The 14771-nt window shown below is 38.8% G+C and overlaps 1 protein-coding gene across 3 annotated transcripts in view; it reads left to right on the forward strand.

The window, feature by feature from the left end:
• The window catches only part of Man1a1 (mannosidase alpha class 1A member 1), a 248649-nt gene that overhangs the window by 218070 nt on the left and 15808 nt on the right, over positions 1-14771 (forward strand). For all 3 annotated transcript variants that reach the window (XM_045158200.1, XM_045158202.1, XM_045158201.1), the window contains 3 exons: positions 4290-4405; positions 9672-9891; positions 10484-10656. In XM_045158200.1, coding sequence (XP_045014135.1) covers positions 4290-4405; positions 9672-9891; positions 10484-10656 — 509 coding nt within the window. The remainder of the gene's footprint in view (positions 1-4289; positions 4406-9671; positions 9892-10483; positions 10657-14771) is intronic.

Below are 14771 nucleotides of genomic sequence, written 5' to 3' on the forward strand. Positions count from 1 at the left end.
TCCACAACCTTCCCATATAGTTCCACCAGAGGGGGATCAAGCTTTTAAACTCAAGGCTGTAGGGACATACTCAAACAACCAAGGCTGGGTGTGGTAGTGCATGCCTTTTATCCCAGCACTTGGGAGACCGAGGTATGAAGACCCCTAAGATGACTATCTAGTGAGTTCCAGATCAGCCTGGACTAGAGCAAAATTACCTTACAAAAAGAAAAATCCCTTTAGGGAAGACATAAGATTTGAGTGACTGTGGTATTTATCACCTTTATAGCCATTGGACATGAAAATGCCATGCATATTCTTTATACAGTGGTGGTCCTGTCCTTCTGAAAAAAATCAGGCTCCTTTTCTCCCATGTCCTTCAAGAACTTACACAGAACACGGTTGCCCACAGAAACATCCAGATCAGAGGGAAGCTTTGTGAGGAAGATGATAAATTACTAAAGCATGAGACTACAAGATGGCTCAGTTGGTAAACTGATTGCAGCATAAAAATGAGGACCTGAATTCAGATCCCAAGAATCCATATAAATGTTAAATGTGATTGTGAACACCTTTAGCCCCAGTGTTCAGAATGCAAGACAGGAGGATGCCCAGGGCAAGCTGGCTAGCTAGACTCATGGGATAAGTAAGCTCTAGGGTCAGTGAGAGACCCTATCTCAGTAAATTAATGTGGAGCGCAATTAAGAAAGATGTCCAATGTCTACCTCTGACCTTCATACATGGGCCCATGTACCTGCACACATGCATACAAATGTGCATACACACCACACAGGCATACGCATAAAAATTATCAAATAGAGGGCTGGAGAGATGGCTTAGCAGTGAAGCGCTTGCCTGTGAAGCCTAAGGACCCCAGTTCGAGGCTCGGTTCCCCAGGTCCCACGTTAGCCAGATGCACGAGGGGGCGCACGCGTCTGGAGTTCTTTTGCAGTGGCTGGAAGCCCTGGCTCGCCCATTCTCTCTCTCTCCCTCTATCTGTCTTTCTCTCTGACTGTCACTCTCAAATAAATAAATTTAAAAAAAAATTATCAAATAGATATGTTTCACCTCTGTTTTGTTATTTGTTTTTTTTCCACAGTTAAAGGTTTGATAGTGTATTAGCTACTCTTCTTGTTACTATAACCAAATACCTAACAAAAAGCAGCTTAAGGAAGAATTTATCTGGGGTTATAATTAAAGGGACACATGGTATAGAAGGAGGCAGCAGGAACAGAAGGCCAGCTGGTCAGTTGCATCCATAGTAAGAGGCTGGGCTATAAAACCTCAAGGCCCATACCCAGTGACCCCCTTCTTCCAGCAAGGCTCTACCTTCTAAGTCACACAACCTTTCCAAATACCACCACCAAGCTGAAGACCACAAGTTCAAACACATAAGCCTAGATGGGCCATTTCACACTTGAACCACAGCAGCCAGAAAAATTAAAAATTAGCTAGCACTTACCAAAATTAATTAAAACTTACATAACATTTCATAACCCCTTTTCCAAAAAAAACCAGCAAATTCCCAAGCTTGCTTCTTCCTTCCATTGTAGAATCATAACACAGGGGGTAATTATCAATTTGCCTCCAGCTGTTAGTTTTTGACTCCCATTGTCTTACTGTGAATGATGTCTGGATGGTGGTTGTTATCACTTAGTCCTTGTGATTTTGACAGTAAGCAGTTAGTAACTTGCTTTACCATGCATTGCTTGTGTTTGTCTCCTGCCATCATGTTTATAACAACAGGGCCTGATGTTGGTGGGATCATACCTACTCTATTTAGTGTGTAAATGCCAGAAGTTTCTGTAGTAATTTATTTAGGAAACTGTAAAGTTCACAACTGCTATTTTAAGAATCAGAAGTTCAACAGCACATTTTTTCCAAAAAGCTCATATGATGCTGGACTTTTTTCCAATAAGGAAATTACATATTTAAGTACTTTAAATTAGGCCCTGCAGGCTGAAGGGATGGCTTAGAGGTTAGGGTGTTTGCCTGCAAAGCCAAAGGACCCAGGTTCTATTCCCCAGAACCCATGTTAGCCAGATGCAAAGGGGCACATGCATCTGGAGTTTGTTTGTAGTGGCGGGAGACCCTGGTGCACCCATTCCCTCTCTTTCTTTCAAATAAATAAAAAAAATAAAATATTTAAAATAGGACCTACTATCCTGAATAGGTATGGTCCTTATTAACATAGAAGAAGCTTGATTAATTCATTAATTAGTTATTGAGTATATGATATTTTCCAGTGTCCAGAGTATACTGGGAAATATAATGCACTTATAAAGCAGAAATTAGTCTCTGCTTTCTGGACCATGGTATTTCTACCACATTTTGAAACTATAAGTGTGACAAGTCTGTGCTGCTCAAAGCCTGTGACCAGGAAGTTTACTTACAGGGAGGGGTTAAGGAAAGCCTTGTAGAGGAAGTGCCATGTGATTGTGGAGATGGAGTTTGTACATTCAGGCAGACTAAACCTGTGGAAGCCCTAAGGCAGTGAGAGCTCACAGTTTGAGGAACCAGAATTTATTTAATGTGCCAGAGGAGTGGGTGGCTGATATATAGAGAAGACTATGAATGCAAAAGCCTTCTAAGTCTCCAAAGAACCAGAATTGGAGGCATCAAGTACGAGGTGACCAGACTGATGGGTGAAGAGGCTCTGTAGGAACAGGTGGAGTGACACTGTCTTTCTGCTCTGTCTTCCTTGCCCAGCACAGACAAGGACTGCACAGAGCTACTGAGCCTGTGAAGGTGGAAGAGCTAAATTTTCCATTTATTTTTAATAAATTTAAGCGGGAATAGCACAGGCTCTGAGAGTGAAAGCAACGAATGGGTAGTGCAGATGGAGAGGCAGGAGGAAGCGGTGGCTCCAGCAAGGATTATATTGATGAGAATAGTGGAATAGAGGGATTCTGGAGATCTGTGGTAGGTAGCATACAGGCTTTCAAAACTCAATGTAAGTGTAAATAAGAAGGTAGAGAGAATTTTTAAATGACTACTTGATTTGTTGTTGTTGTTTTAATGTGTATGTGTGTGTATATGTGTATTTTGTTTGGTAATTGATCTCAGGTCTTTAACATAGGAATGGCAGCTGTTCTACAGTGAGCTATATCCCTAGCCCCATTGACTCCCTGGTTTGTTATGTGTATAGCTGGGAAGATGGAGATCTGAACAAAAGATAAAGTTGAAGAGAAAAGATAAGCTATTGAATTTTAGATAGTCAAGTGAAATTGTTAATTAGGCATCAGAATAACTTTTTATAGCTATAGATATACAAACTTACTTTCGTATAACCAACAAATATTTTGTTTTAATAGATTAATATAGTTTATTTTATGCATTTGCAAGCATAGAGAGAGAAAAACTGTGAGCATGTCAGGGCCTCTAGCCACTGCAGACAAATTCCAGATGCATGCACCACTTTGAGTATCTGCCTTATGTGGGTACATGGAATTGGACCCTGGTCATTAGGCTTGGCAGGCAAGCACCTTAACTACTAAGCCATCTCTCCAGCCCAGATTAATATAGTTCTGAGTTATAAAACTTAATAGGCTATGTTGTTAATATTAAAATTCACTAAATATGATGTTTCAAATAGATTTTGTTTCTGCTTTTGCAAGTCATTGTGCTTGAAAGCTGAAAATATTCATCCAAACCATGGGGCAGAAAATGCATACTTGTTGTATGGAGAAAGGCAAACATACAAACATGAAATCTGGATGGATTGTGGGATTGACCAGGTGTATCCAATCCACATTGTAATCTCATCTGGCCTCTGGAGTCCTGTTTTCTTTTAAGATGAGCTACAAGGTTGGTGGTGATCTTTGCAATGGAAGCAAATTGTAGAAATGAGAAGGCTTCTGCTCCATCTTCCTTCCACCCTTCACATTGGTAACACTAGAAAAATTATTATCAAATAATCATAACAAGGGCAAGAACCTGAGTAGCCTCTTACATATTGCAAGGCATTTTTTTTAAGATTTTCAAGTGCCTATGGTTTGAGTTTGGTATTATACTATTAAGTATTTTAGGCATTTTTACTAGTGAACAAAATTTTTAGACATGATTACATCTCTTAGCATCACACTTACAAAACTGGTAATTATTAAGAACATATCACATATATCACATGAGTTCACAGCCCATCTGCTCAATTCAGAAGATCTTTCGGAAATTATAGATTTGTTGAAATACAAATGTTACATTGAGATGCAGTGGACATGAGCTTTTGCATACTGGTTGTTAATGTGATTTTTCGCATTATCTGAATTAAAAGCTGAGTCCCTCTGAAATTTATTTTCCTTTCTTTTCAGATCATGTGTCCATTGGAGGACTTGGAGACAGCTTTTATGAATATTTGCTCAAGGCATGGCTAATGTCTGACAAGACAGATGTAGAAGCTAAGAAGATGTATTTTGATGCTATTCAGGTAACCTAATATTTAAATCAAGTTGCTCTTCAGCTCTAACCTCACATATTAATCAGGCATTGTTGACAAAACAGAGTACTAAATGAATGCGTGGGTTATAAAGTATGTCCACTTAGGTAGAGTTCAATTTCTACAACCAGTAGGTTTATAACAGTAGCAGTGATATTTGATGTTTTTAGTCCTAACAGGGTAGTTGTTTTTCCATTGTTCTCACTGAAGAATCACAAAACCAGCCAGGTGTAGTGGCTTATATATGAACCCACTTCACTTGGGGTGCTGAGACCAGTTCTAGGCAAGCCACAGTGTAAGACACTGTCTCAAAAACTAAATAAATAAAAATAAAGAGCACAATCTGAAAAAGAGGTATAATATGGACTCATGCAAAACTTTGGTCAGTAATTGGCCATATATATGACAGTGGTCCCAGAAGAATGTATGATGCAATGGCTAATATTGACAGTCAATAAACTTGACAAGATCTCAGATCACCTAGGAGACATATCTCCAGGCAGGTCTATGAGGGAACTTCTAGATCGGGTTAATTGAGTTGAGAAGACCCACCATAACTGTAGGCAGCACCGCTCTGTGAACTAGTGTCTCGGGAAGAAGCTGAGCACTGGCATTCATTGCTATTTGCTTCATTGAACAGTGGATTAAATGTGTTTTGTGTTCCTCCAACTGGGGTAAATCCTTCCTCTCCTACATTGCTTCCTGTTAGGTATTTTGTCCCAACAACAACAAAATAAGTGACATATAGTTGTCTAACATCATGGTGTCTTACTTTGTGTGTGTTTTTCTTACTAACAATGAAATTACCTAGCTGCACTTTACAATGTATCCCCTTCACCAAGGAATACACGGCTGTATTCTTCTCTCATGAGTTCCTTCCTTCCTCATAGCTCTATTTAAAAGTTGGGGAGAAAATTCCTGAATTTATATTCCGAAAATTAACTAAGTTAAAATTTCTGAAGATTATTCACAGTCTCAGTGGCTCCTGCCATTTCAAATAAATTTGTCTGGGAAGCAATATCCACATAAAAAAGCTGGAATCAAGCATAATTTTAGGAAGTTCATTAGTATTTTTCCAAGACCTTTTATAATGTAGGAGCAGTGAGTCAGCAATGCTGCCTTTCCCAGAGTGTGTTGAGGGGAATGTTAGGGAGGTACTTAAATGAATTGATAGGTTTTGTTTTGATGTTTTTATGGGGGGCTTTCTTTACACCATTGTACAAAGTTGCTAAACCCCCAAAAGCTGGAATTAAAATTAAAATTGTGTGTCACCGTTTGTTCCTTTTTACTTTACCACTATAGATTTATTTGTGAATACAAATTCCATATGATACTTCATTGTTTATTTACAGGCAATAAATTTGTACAGTAAGAGAGCAAAACAGAAAAAGTAAGAAACACCTTCAGATAAGCCTTGATAAAAATAAAATTAGGTTAGAAAGTAAATTTATTCAAGAAAGTATTTTAGCCAGGCATGGTGGTGCATGCCTTTAATCCCAGCACTCAGGAGGCAAAGGTAGGAAGCTGCAAATTTGAGGCCATGCTGAGACTACATAGTGAATGTGAGGTCAGCCTGGGCTAGAGTGAGACCCTACCTGGAAAAAATAAAAACATAAAAAACGTATTTTATATGGACTATTTGAACTTGTATTCAGTACTTTTTAGTAGAATCGACTGACTTTGTTATTGTAAGAACCTGATGGGGGGTTGGGCATGTTGTCCAGGAGCAGAGAGCTTGCTTAGCCTGTCCAAGGTCCTGGGCTTGATGCAACACTGCATAAAGAAAAAGTCTGATGTAGGTAACACATATATTCATTATTATCAAGGCTTTGAAAATAATGTTAACAAAATTTTTCTAAATCTGTAGCAATTTTTCCTTTTTCTTGGCTGCTTACTAGATTTTTTTATAATCAACAATATTTATTCATAGGAAAAAGTATATTAGAAGTAGAGGCCATGAGACAGAGTCTCATGGAACCCAGCTGGCCTGGAATTCACTCTGTAGCTGAATATGACTTTAAACTCATGACCCTTCTGTCTCTGCCTCCCCATTATTGGGCTTACATGTACGCACTACTACACTCAGCCTTAGAAATTTGTAATCTCGGTGATTTCAGCTGTTACCCTCAAGTTGTCTGTAGTAGCAGGTCTGAGTAGTGTTGACATTTGGGTGACTTGGTTTAAATAGAAATGTAGCTTACTTTGAGCTGCCTAAGTAGATTATTGCACTGGTTTCGTCCCTAGATCAGCTGAGAGCTTCACTAGGCAAATCACAAGCAACTCTACTCCTCCCACATGGGCATCAGAAGTATCTAAAAACATGGCCTACATTTGTCACAGCTTTTACTAAGGCTCATGACAAGCATCACAGGCAAACTAGAATATGGCCCTGTGGCCTCCTCCTCATTTGGTAACACTAGAACACTTATTCCTGTGAGGTTTATTTTTCCTGATTCCAATGAGGTTTCAGGTTTTAATCTTGAAAAATCTTCTCAGTATAGAATGGTTTACATTATGCCATCTTCAAATTATCAACTGGTAGACCCTCAAAGGTTTTGACTTTAAGATTTTAAATATTCTTTGAACTATTGTTCCCCCCCCCCAGTTTGTACTGTACTCATGCAACTTTAACATATGTTGTTTATTTAGACAGACCATTGACAGGAAAATCCATTAAGAACAAATGAAAAATTCTCTGAATTGTAAAAATACTTTGAGGGATGGAGAGATAGTTTGGCCATTTAGGTGCATGCCTGAGAATCCTAAGGACCCAGGTTCAATTTTCCAGGTCCCATGTAAATCAGATGCACAGAGTGGCACATGCATCTGGATTTCATTTGCAGTGGCTAGAGGCCCTGGCATGCCCATTCTCAGTCATTCTCTATCTCTCTCTCTCCCTTTCTCTGTCTCCAATAAATAAATAAATCATTAAAAATTGACAAAAACTAAAAACACTTTGAATCCACTGTATAGAGAGCAAAACAGGAAAACTAAAGTTCTTAGTTTGAAAGCAACATTGTAACGAGGTTTCTTTGAGCTATATTGAACCTTACCATAAACTGAGGCAGTGGTATACAAGCAATCCTTTGTACTTGGGTGATGAACCAGAAGGATCACCTAACTTGACTCTGGAAGTTCAACGCCAGCTTGGAAAACATAGAAAAAACTCCATCTCGTGTGTGTGTATGTGTGTGTGTGTGTGTGTGTGTGTGAGAGAGAGAGAGAGAGAGAGAGAGAGAGAGAGAGAGGGAGAGAAAAGTTCAAGATACCTGGGCAAATGACACATCAGACATTGAGGAGTCCAGAGACTTTCTCAAAGCACTATTATTCAAATATGGGAAGATGGAACCACAGATTATATTGTATCTTCCTTAATCAGTTCTCTGTAGGCTTGACACAAAAACATAGTAGAGCCACTATAGACTAGTTTTTTTGTATGTATGTTCATTTCCCCATTGCCACACAGAACCATTGCTTGGAAACTTTTGGAACTTCATTGTCATTTATATTACGAGGTAGCAAGTTGGTCAGAAGCATGCCAAAAATAATATAGTACTTTATTCATTGTATATAACAGGATAATAATGTTTCTCTAATCTAAGCTCAAAAGCTATTACTCTTGCCATGCAGAAAGAATAATTTCTTGGGTGATGAACAAATATCTGCTTGAAGGATTTCATTGCAATTTGCATTATGAGAAGTGTAAATAAGATGTTTCATTGCATTAAATGATAATGAGATATTAATGTCATGACTAAACCATCAATAAAATTAGCTTAACAGCAGGTAATAAGCACAGTTGTGTGTTCATTTCTTACTACTTCGATTCATTGGTTTATTTTCTACTAAAAGTAGGAAAGGTTTTATCTGCCTGTTTGTTCCTTTTCATTCATTCTTCTGTCTACTCTTCCATGTTTGTTCATTTTCATTCATTCTTCTGTCTACTCTTCCCAAATAGCTTCCATAAAACCTTTCTTTTCTGAAAGCAGTAGCAGCTCTAGACACAGTCATAGTCCTTATGTCTGTGATGTAATGGGCGAGGGGCCTTTCCACTAGAAATTAGTAATTCCAAGCATACTTCATTCATTTCCTTATCTAGTTTGAAATAATGCCAACAGTCCTCAAGCAGAAATAAAAGACATTTTGTAAGTCATTTTTAAAAACATTTTCATTTTCCCATTCTTAAAGATCTTTATTCATTTTTAAATATGTATATTCATTATACACTAATATGTTTTCTTAGTAGAATAAGTAGGTATGAACTCAATTCAGTTTATTATCATATATGAGATGTACATGATGGTAAATGTCTTATCAGATGTTGTTTTCAGCACCAACAGCTTTATAAACAAAATGTGACAGATAATGCCACTCTCATCTTTTGGATGAGATACTGAGACTTAGGAATATCCTAAGCAAACTGCTGGCATTCACAAGTAGTATCAAAGCTAGAACTTGAAGCCACAAAGTCTGACTCCAGAGCAACCTGCATTTCTCGCTCTTGCCTGTCCCTCAAGTCGAAGAGGGCGAAATGGATACTAATGCCACTGGCCTGTGCCTTACGCCCAAATATGACCTATTCTTCATCCACTGTGCACCTGGGCTTTGGAAGATAAGAATGCACTGGTTCAGCTGTTACTTGGTACCAATGGCCTACCTTGGAGGGAGGGCATTTGGGCATCTGGAGTATGAGGTGGGCAAGTGTTTGATCATGGAGCTGAACAGTGCTACCTAGGGTGTGCCCACCATGAAAATTCTTACCAAACTTAAAAAGATATGGTTGAAGCCGGGTATGGTGGCACACACCTTTAATCCCAGCTCTCAGGAAGCAGAGGCAGGAGGATCGCTGTGAGTTCAAGGCCACTGTGAGACTACATAGTTAATTCCAGGTCAGCCTGGACTAGAGTGAAAACCTACCTCAAAAAAAAAAAAAAAAAAAAGGAAAAGAAAGAAAGATATATATGGTTTGAAGGAACAAGGCAGAAAGCAGTAACGTGGCAGGTCAAATTAGATGTGCAATGCCAAATTCAATTTGTAAGTAATGTTAATTGTTTTAATTACACTATACAGCTGGGCATGGGACACGTGCCTAGAATCTAGCACTTGGGCAGCCGAAGTAGTAGGTTGCTGCAATTTCAAGGCCAGCCTAGGATACATAGAAAAACACAGGAGTGGAGGGAAGGAGGTTGATTGAGGTTGAAGAGTAATACTATAGTATAATTTGAGAAGACAATTGCAGAATGTTTCTTATTTTCAGGCCATTGAGACTCACTTGGTCCGCAAATCTAGTGGGGGACTTACATACATTGCGGAGTGGAAAGGGGGCCTGCTGGAACACAAGATGGGCCACCTGACCTGCTTTGCAGGAGGCATGTTTGCATTAGGGGCTGATGGAGCTCCCGAAGTCCTGGCCCAGCATTACCTTGAACTCGGGGCAGAAATTGCTCGCACTTGTCATGAGTCTTACAATCGCACCTGTGAGTACATATTACTCTTCATTTACAGTCATTCCCCCATGCTTTGATGTCATCCAGTAAGGAACCTTGCATAACTACTGTGAAATTTGATGGCTCTAATATCTTAAATAAATTTGTATTTTTATTGTATTGGTTTTATGTCTAAAAATATATATCCTTAGTTTCTCAAGTAACAGAAATGCAGGTCATGAAGAGTTAAGCCAGCCTCACCTTCTGACCCATGGTTATAGCTCAGTAACACTGAGTTGAGGGTCTCTTTCCTACTACAAAAAGAAACTTGTATAAACCATTGTGAAAATCTCAGCCACTTAGCTTCCAACTACCTAACCTGTGCTGTGGAGCCATTACTTCATGAGTGGGAAAGGGAGAGAAGATAGTTGCCATTATCTAAAATAGTCTGATACATGGCCAGTTTGTAAAGTTTATATAGAATAGTTAGTGTATATGACTGGATACTTCCATGTGATCCTTAAAATGATCATTTGGACATCTCTCTTCAACATAGGTAAGTACTTCCTTAATTGCCTTTAGGTTGTAAATACTGAACCTGTACAGCCCACTAACCCTTGTTCACTTGATGCATATGCTTTAGTTGTGAAACTGGGACCAGAAGCTTTCAGATTTGATGGAGGTGTGGAAGCCATTGCTACAAGACAAAATGAAAAGTACTATATCTTACGGCCAGAAGTCATCGAGACTTATATGTACATGTGGCGGCTGACGCATGACCTGAAGTATAGGAAATGGGCCTGGGAAGCCGTGGAGGTGATGTTTTTATTTGCCTAAGTTTCTTAAAGATATTTATTAGTCAAGTGTTTAACAACACCTATTTATCTGCAATATTTTGTTTCTGTGATTGTTAAAGTTTTATAGTTCTTTCCAATCTGGACCAGGTATATCCAGTCAAGTCATTCTGTAGCCTGGGCTTCAGCCTTATGTGACAGTAATACAGACTTGGGTATTGGAAAATAGATCTAGATGTAAATATCTAGAGAGGTATATTATAACATTAAGTACACAAGACTATAAAAATGATGGCTGCTTAATTCCACAAAAGGTTACTAGCATTGTGATGGTTAGTATCTGGTTGTAAACTTGGCAGGCTTTAGAATTACCATGTGAAAAATTTATCTCTTGGCACATCTGTTGGGGATTTTCTAAATTGCATTAATTGATATGGGAATACCCAAACTATGAGCAGCTAGGGGTAGTGGACTATATAAAGATAGAAAGCTAAGAACCGCCATTCATTGTCCTTTTCGCCTTTTGACTGGTGCGATGATTTGATCCTAGCTTCCTGCTCCTGCCTTGGTGTCCTTTTCATGATGGACTTACTCTCAAAACTGTCAGCTGAAAATAAACCTCTTCCTTCCTCAAGGTGCGTCTGGTTTGGATCTTTTGTCCCAGCAATGAGAAGATAACTGATACAGACAACTTGGGGATAATCACACTGTCTGTTGACTGGATGAAGTCTTCACTTCAAGAACATACCTTGCTTGCTTGTCTGTTTTTGTTTGTTTGTTTGTTTTTAAGCAGTGTCTTTAAGCTGACTTGGGACTCACTCTGTAGCCCAGAATAGCTCAAACCCATAGCAGTCCTCCTGCATCAGCCATGTAACAGGGTGCTCAGGGTCTCAGCCCCAGCCAACAAACTGTTCCTCTGCTTCAAGGAAGCCCACCACTATAAGGTTATAAATACCTTTGCAAGGGGAGAGCAGGCTCGCTAACCACTTGGGAACTTCCAGCTGTGGGTGAGTTTTCCCTTGTTTGGGCCTGGGCCTGGGTTGGCTCAGCCCAGGCCCAGACCCAGACGGGGTGAATCGAGAGGAGGACCACCAAGCCCTTACTCTCCACATGAATTCTCTATCCCTTCCAGCTCCCCACATAGAAGGAGCTCCTTAAGCTTTCCTTTCTTTTTATCCACAGTTTTTTTCAGGCCCTTCATGTGGGATCTCTAGCTACATGGATACCTTTCCTTGGCTCTGTAATACCCTCAATAAATATAATAATTTAATAATTACCCTTTTCAGTCCTTTTTTATTCAATTGTTTGACTAAAGCTACAAACAAATTTAGGACTTGGGGTCCAGGAAAGTCCTTGAAGCCCAGACCCTGGGGGTAGCCAGGGCAAAAGGTTGATACTATAAAGTCATTGGGTGCCATTAGGAGCCTATACAAATATATTTTTGGCCTCAGGACTTATTTAATGATTCTCTGTTAAAACCTACTTAAAACCTTGACAAACAGAAGAACCTAATTTATTTTACTGAGAGCCTTAAAGCCAGGTTTTTTTAATTAATTTATTTAATTTTGCTTTCCTTAGGGCACTTTATCAAATTTTTTTTTTAATTTTTTAAAACATTTTCCATGATTATAAAAAATATCCCACGGTAATACCCTCCCTTCCCCTCTTTTCCCCTTTTTTTGAAATTCCATTCTCTATCATATCCCCTCCCCATCTCAATAAGTCTCTCTTTTATTTTGATGTCATGATCTTTCCCTGCTCTTATAAACCCTTAAGCCATAACAGGTTAGTATCAATGAGCTGTTTATAAGTGAAGGCTTAACCATAAGACTCAGTTTTTCTGCTGGCTTAAACCTTAGCATCAAGTAAACATATTTTAGATTTTATCTAATTAAATGTTTCAATGAAGGAGCCTTTCCTTGAGCAACGTTCATTACCATTATGATCTTCTGATGACGTCTACCCTTATTTTTTTCTTTATCTCCCTATCTGGTCTCTTTTTATTTTTTTCTCAGCTTCCCAATTATAATAAACAAAAGTTGCCACCTAGAGCAACTGTTTTAAGTTCTTTCTTGGCTTGGCTGACAACTTTTGTAATTTTGGCTGACTATCAGGTGTTGATTCAGTTAAAAATTTATCTTTTTAAGAAGAATTTCCTCCTCTGTGGTATCGGGATTACATAAGTATGTTTTTAAATTGTCTCTTTAAGTCTCTGGAGAAAGTAATGGGCATTTCCTGTTCTGTGTCATCTAAAGGAGCCCAAACTTGCAGAGACTTTTGGGGTATCTTGAAAGCTGATTGTCCCGTCTAAAACGAAGTGGAAGAAAGTGAAGAGTCTAGAGTCAGGTCATGCCCTATCCTGGTTCACATCGTTCCTGGGGGTGGGGGGAGCATCCCTTTGGCCAGATTTGGGAGAGGAATTTAGGGCTTCTTTTAATCTTCCTACAGGAGTCCTAACCCAAATTTCCCTGTTTTCTTCCTATTAAAAGGGGACACATAGAGCAGTCTATATGCCTCCTAGAGCAAGGAAGGTCCTGTACAGGATATCCATGCTCATCCTACAAGGCCAACTCCCAAGCCCTAGTGTGCTCAGCACTCCCTCAGCCTTGCACTTGTCTTACATTGTGGCATATAAACAGTGCTACTGGCAAGATAGGCCCAAATGTGAAGATTCCCACACTGACTCTTATCTTGACAGCCTCAATGCCCTTTCCCTTCTCCCCTCTGTGGGAGCCTGGGATATGGGTCCCCCCTCTTCATTTGCAAATGTTTCAGAATGGTCTAGGGACTAAACGTTATTATTCCAAAGACAATCTCTGGTGTTACTACCTTTAAATATAGGGATTCTACCTTTTGTTGATATTTGAGAAAGAGATCACTTACTTTATCTTTGATCATATCTTTTTCTATCCTGATACACATTTTAGGTAAGTCTGATGTTTGTTTTATGTAAGATATTTGTAAACTGATCAAATACCTTGACTTGGTTTACCCATTTGACTTTTTGTCTGGTGAGAAATTTTATCTGACAGAAGTGACTTTACATGTTCAAAAGAAGGGAACTATAAAGAGAACCAAAGTTAGATGCTGTTTGTTAGTCCCTTTTCCTTGTCAGAGACAATTGACCATTTTGTCTCTGGACAGGGTCTGGGGGACACACGGTTTAAGCTTGCATGGAGTCTGAGATATAGGGGGTGCCATCCCTTTTTCCAGAGTCCAGCTTGTCATGACTTGAAATAGCACGTAACAGTAAGCAAGAGCAAAAGGAAAAGACAGAGTGAGGAGCTAAGCATCCTGATATTTCTTGTCTTATTTTGAAATTGTTTTTACCTAGGAAACTTATTTTACCCATTTGTAATATTATATAAGGTGATAGGTTCTTATCTATGTCTAACCTGGTTAGACTTCCAAAGAATGTGAATTACATCTATGTTTAGGAATTTGTGGCCCACCCAGGACAGGACATCACCTGTATCTAATGGAAAATCAATTTAGATTAAGTCTGTATCCCTATATAAAAAAAACCTTAAGAGTCTGTAAACAGTTGAAAGATCTTAATTTTAGGCATGGTATTTATGTTTAGACTGAAAATTAGAATTTTGTTTCATAATAAAATGAAATTAATTTTAGGGAAATTTGGTCTTTTAGATCTCTTATATCTTTTCTACATATATGTACCTTCATCCACATATTTTAACATTTTGACCTAAGTTTCACTAAAAAAAAAACATTTTAACAAGCATGTTATGCCCAACATTGAATTTTTTTTCAGTTCTTTCAGTTATCTCAACCCATAATTAACCATCTTTTTAACTTACTAATTTATTTGAGGGGGGGCAGATGTAGAGAGAAGAGAGAGACAGAGAGAGAAAAATGAATGGATCTGGAAAGGATTATACTTAGTGAGGTAACCCAGGCCCAGAAAGCCAAGCGCCACATGTTCTCCCTGATATGTGGATCCTAGCTACAGATGATTGGGCTTCTGTGTGTGAAGGAAAATACTTAGTAGCAGAGGCCAGTAAGTTAAAAAGGAGATATAAAGGGAAGAGAAAGGAAGGGAGGAGGGTACTTAATAGGTTGATATTGTATATATGTAAGTACAATGATTGAGATGGGGAGGTAATATGATGGCAAATG

The sequence above is a fragment of the Jaculus jaculus genome, chromosome 9, assembly GCF_020740685.1.
Source record: "Jaculus jaculus isolate mJacJac1 chromosome 9, mJacJac1.mat.Y.cur, whole genome shotgun sequence".
In the NCBI taxonomy this organism is placed as follows: domain Eukaryota; kingdom Metazoa; phylum Chordata; class Mammalia; order Rodentia; family Dipodidae; genus Jaculus; species Jaculus jaculus.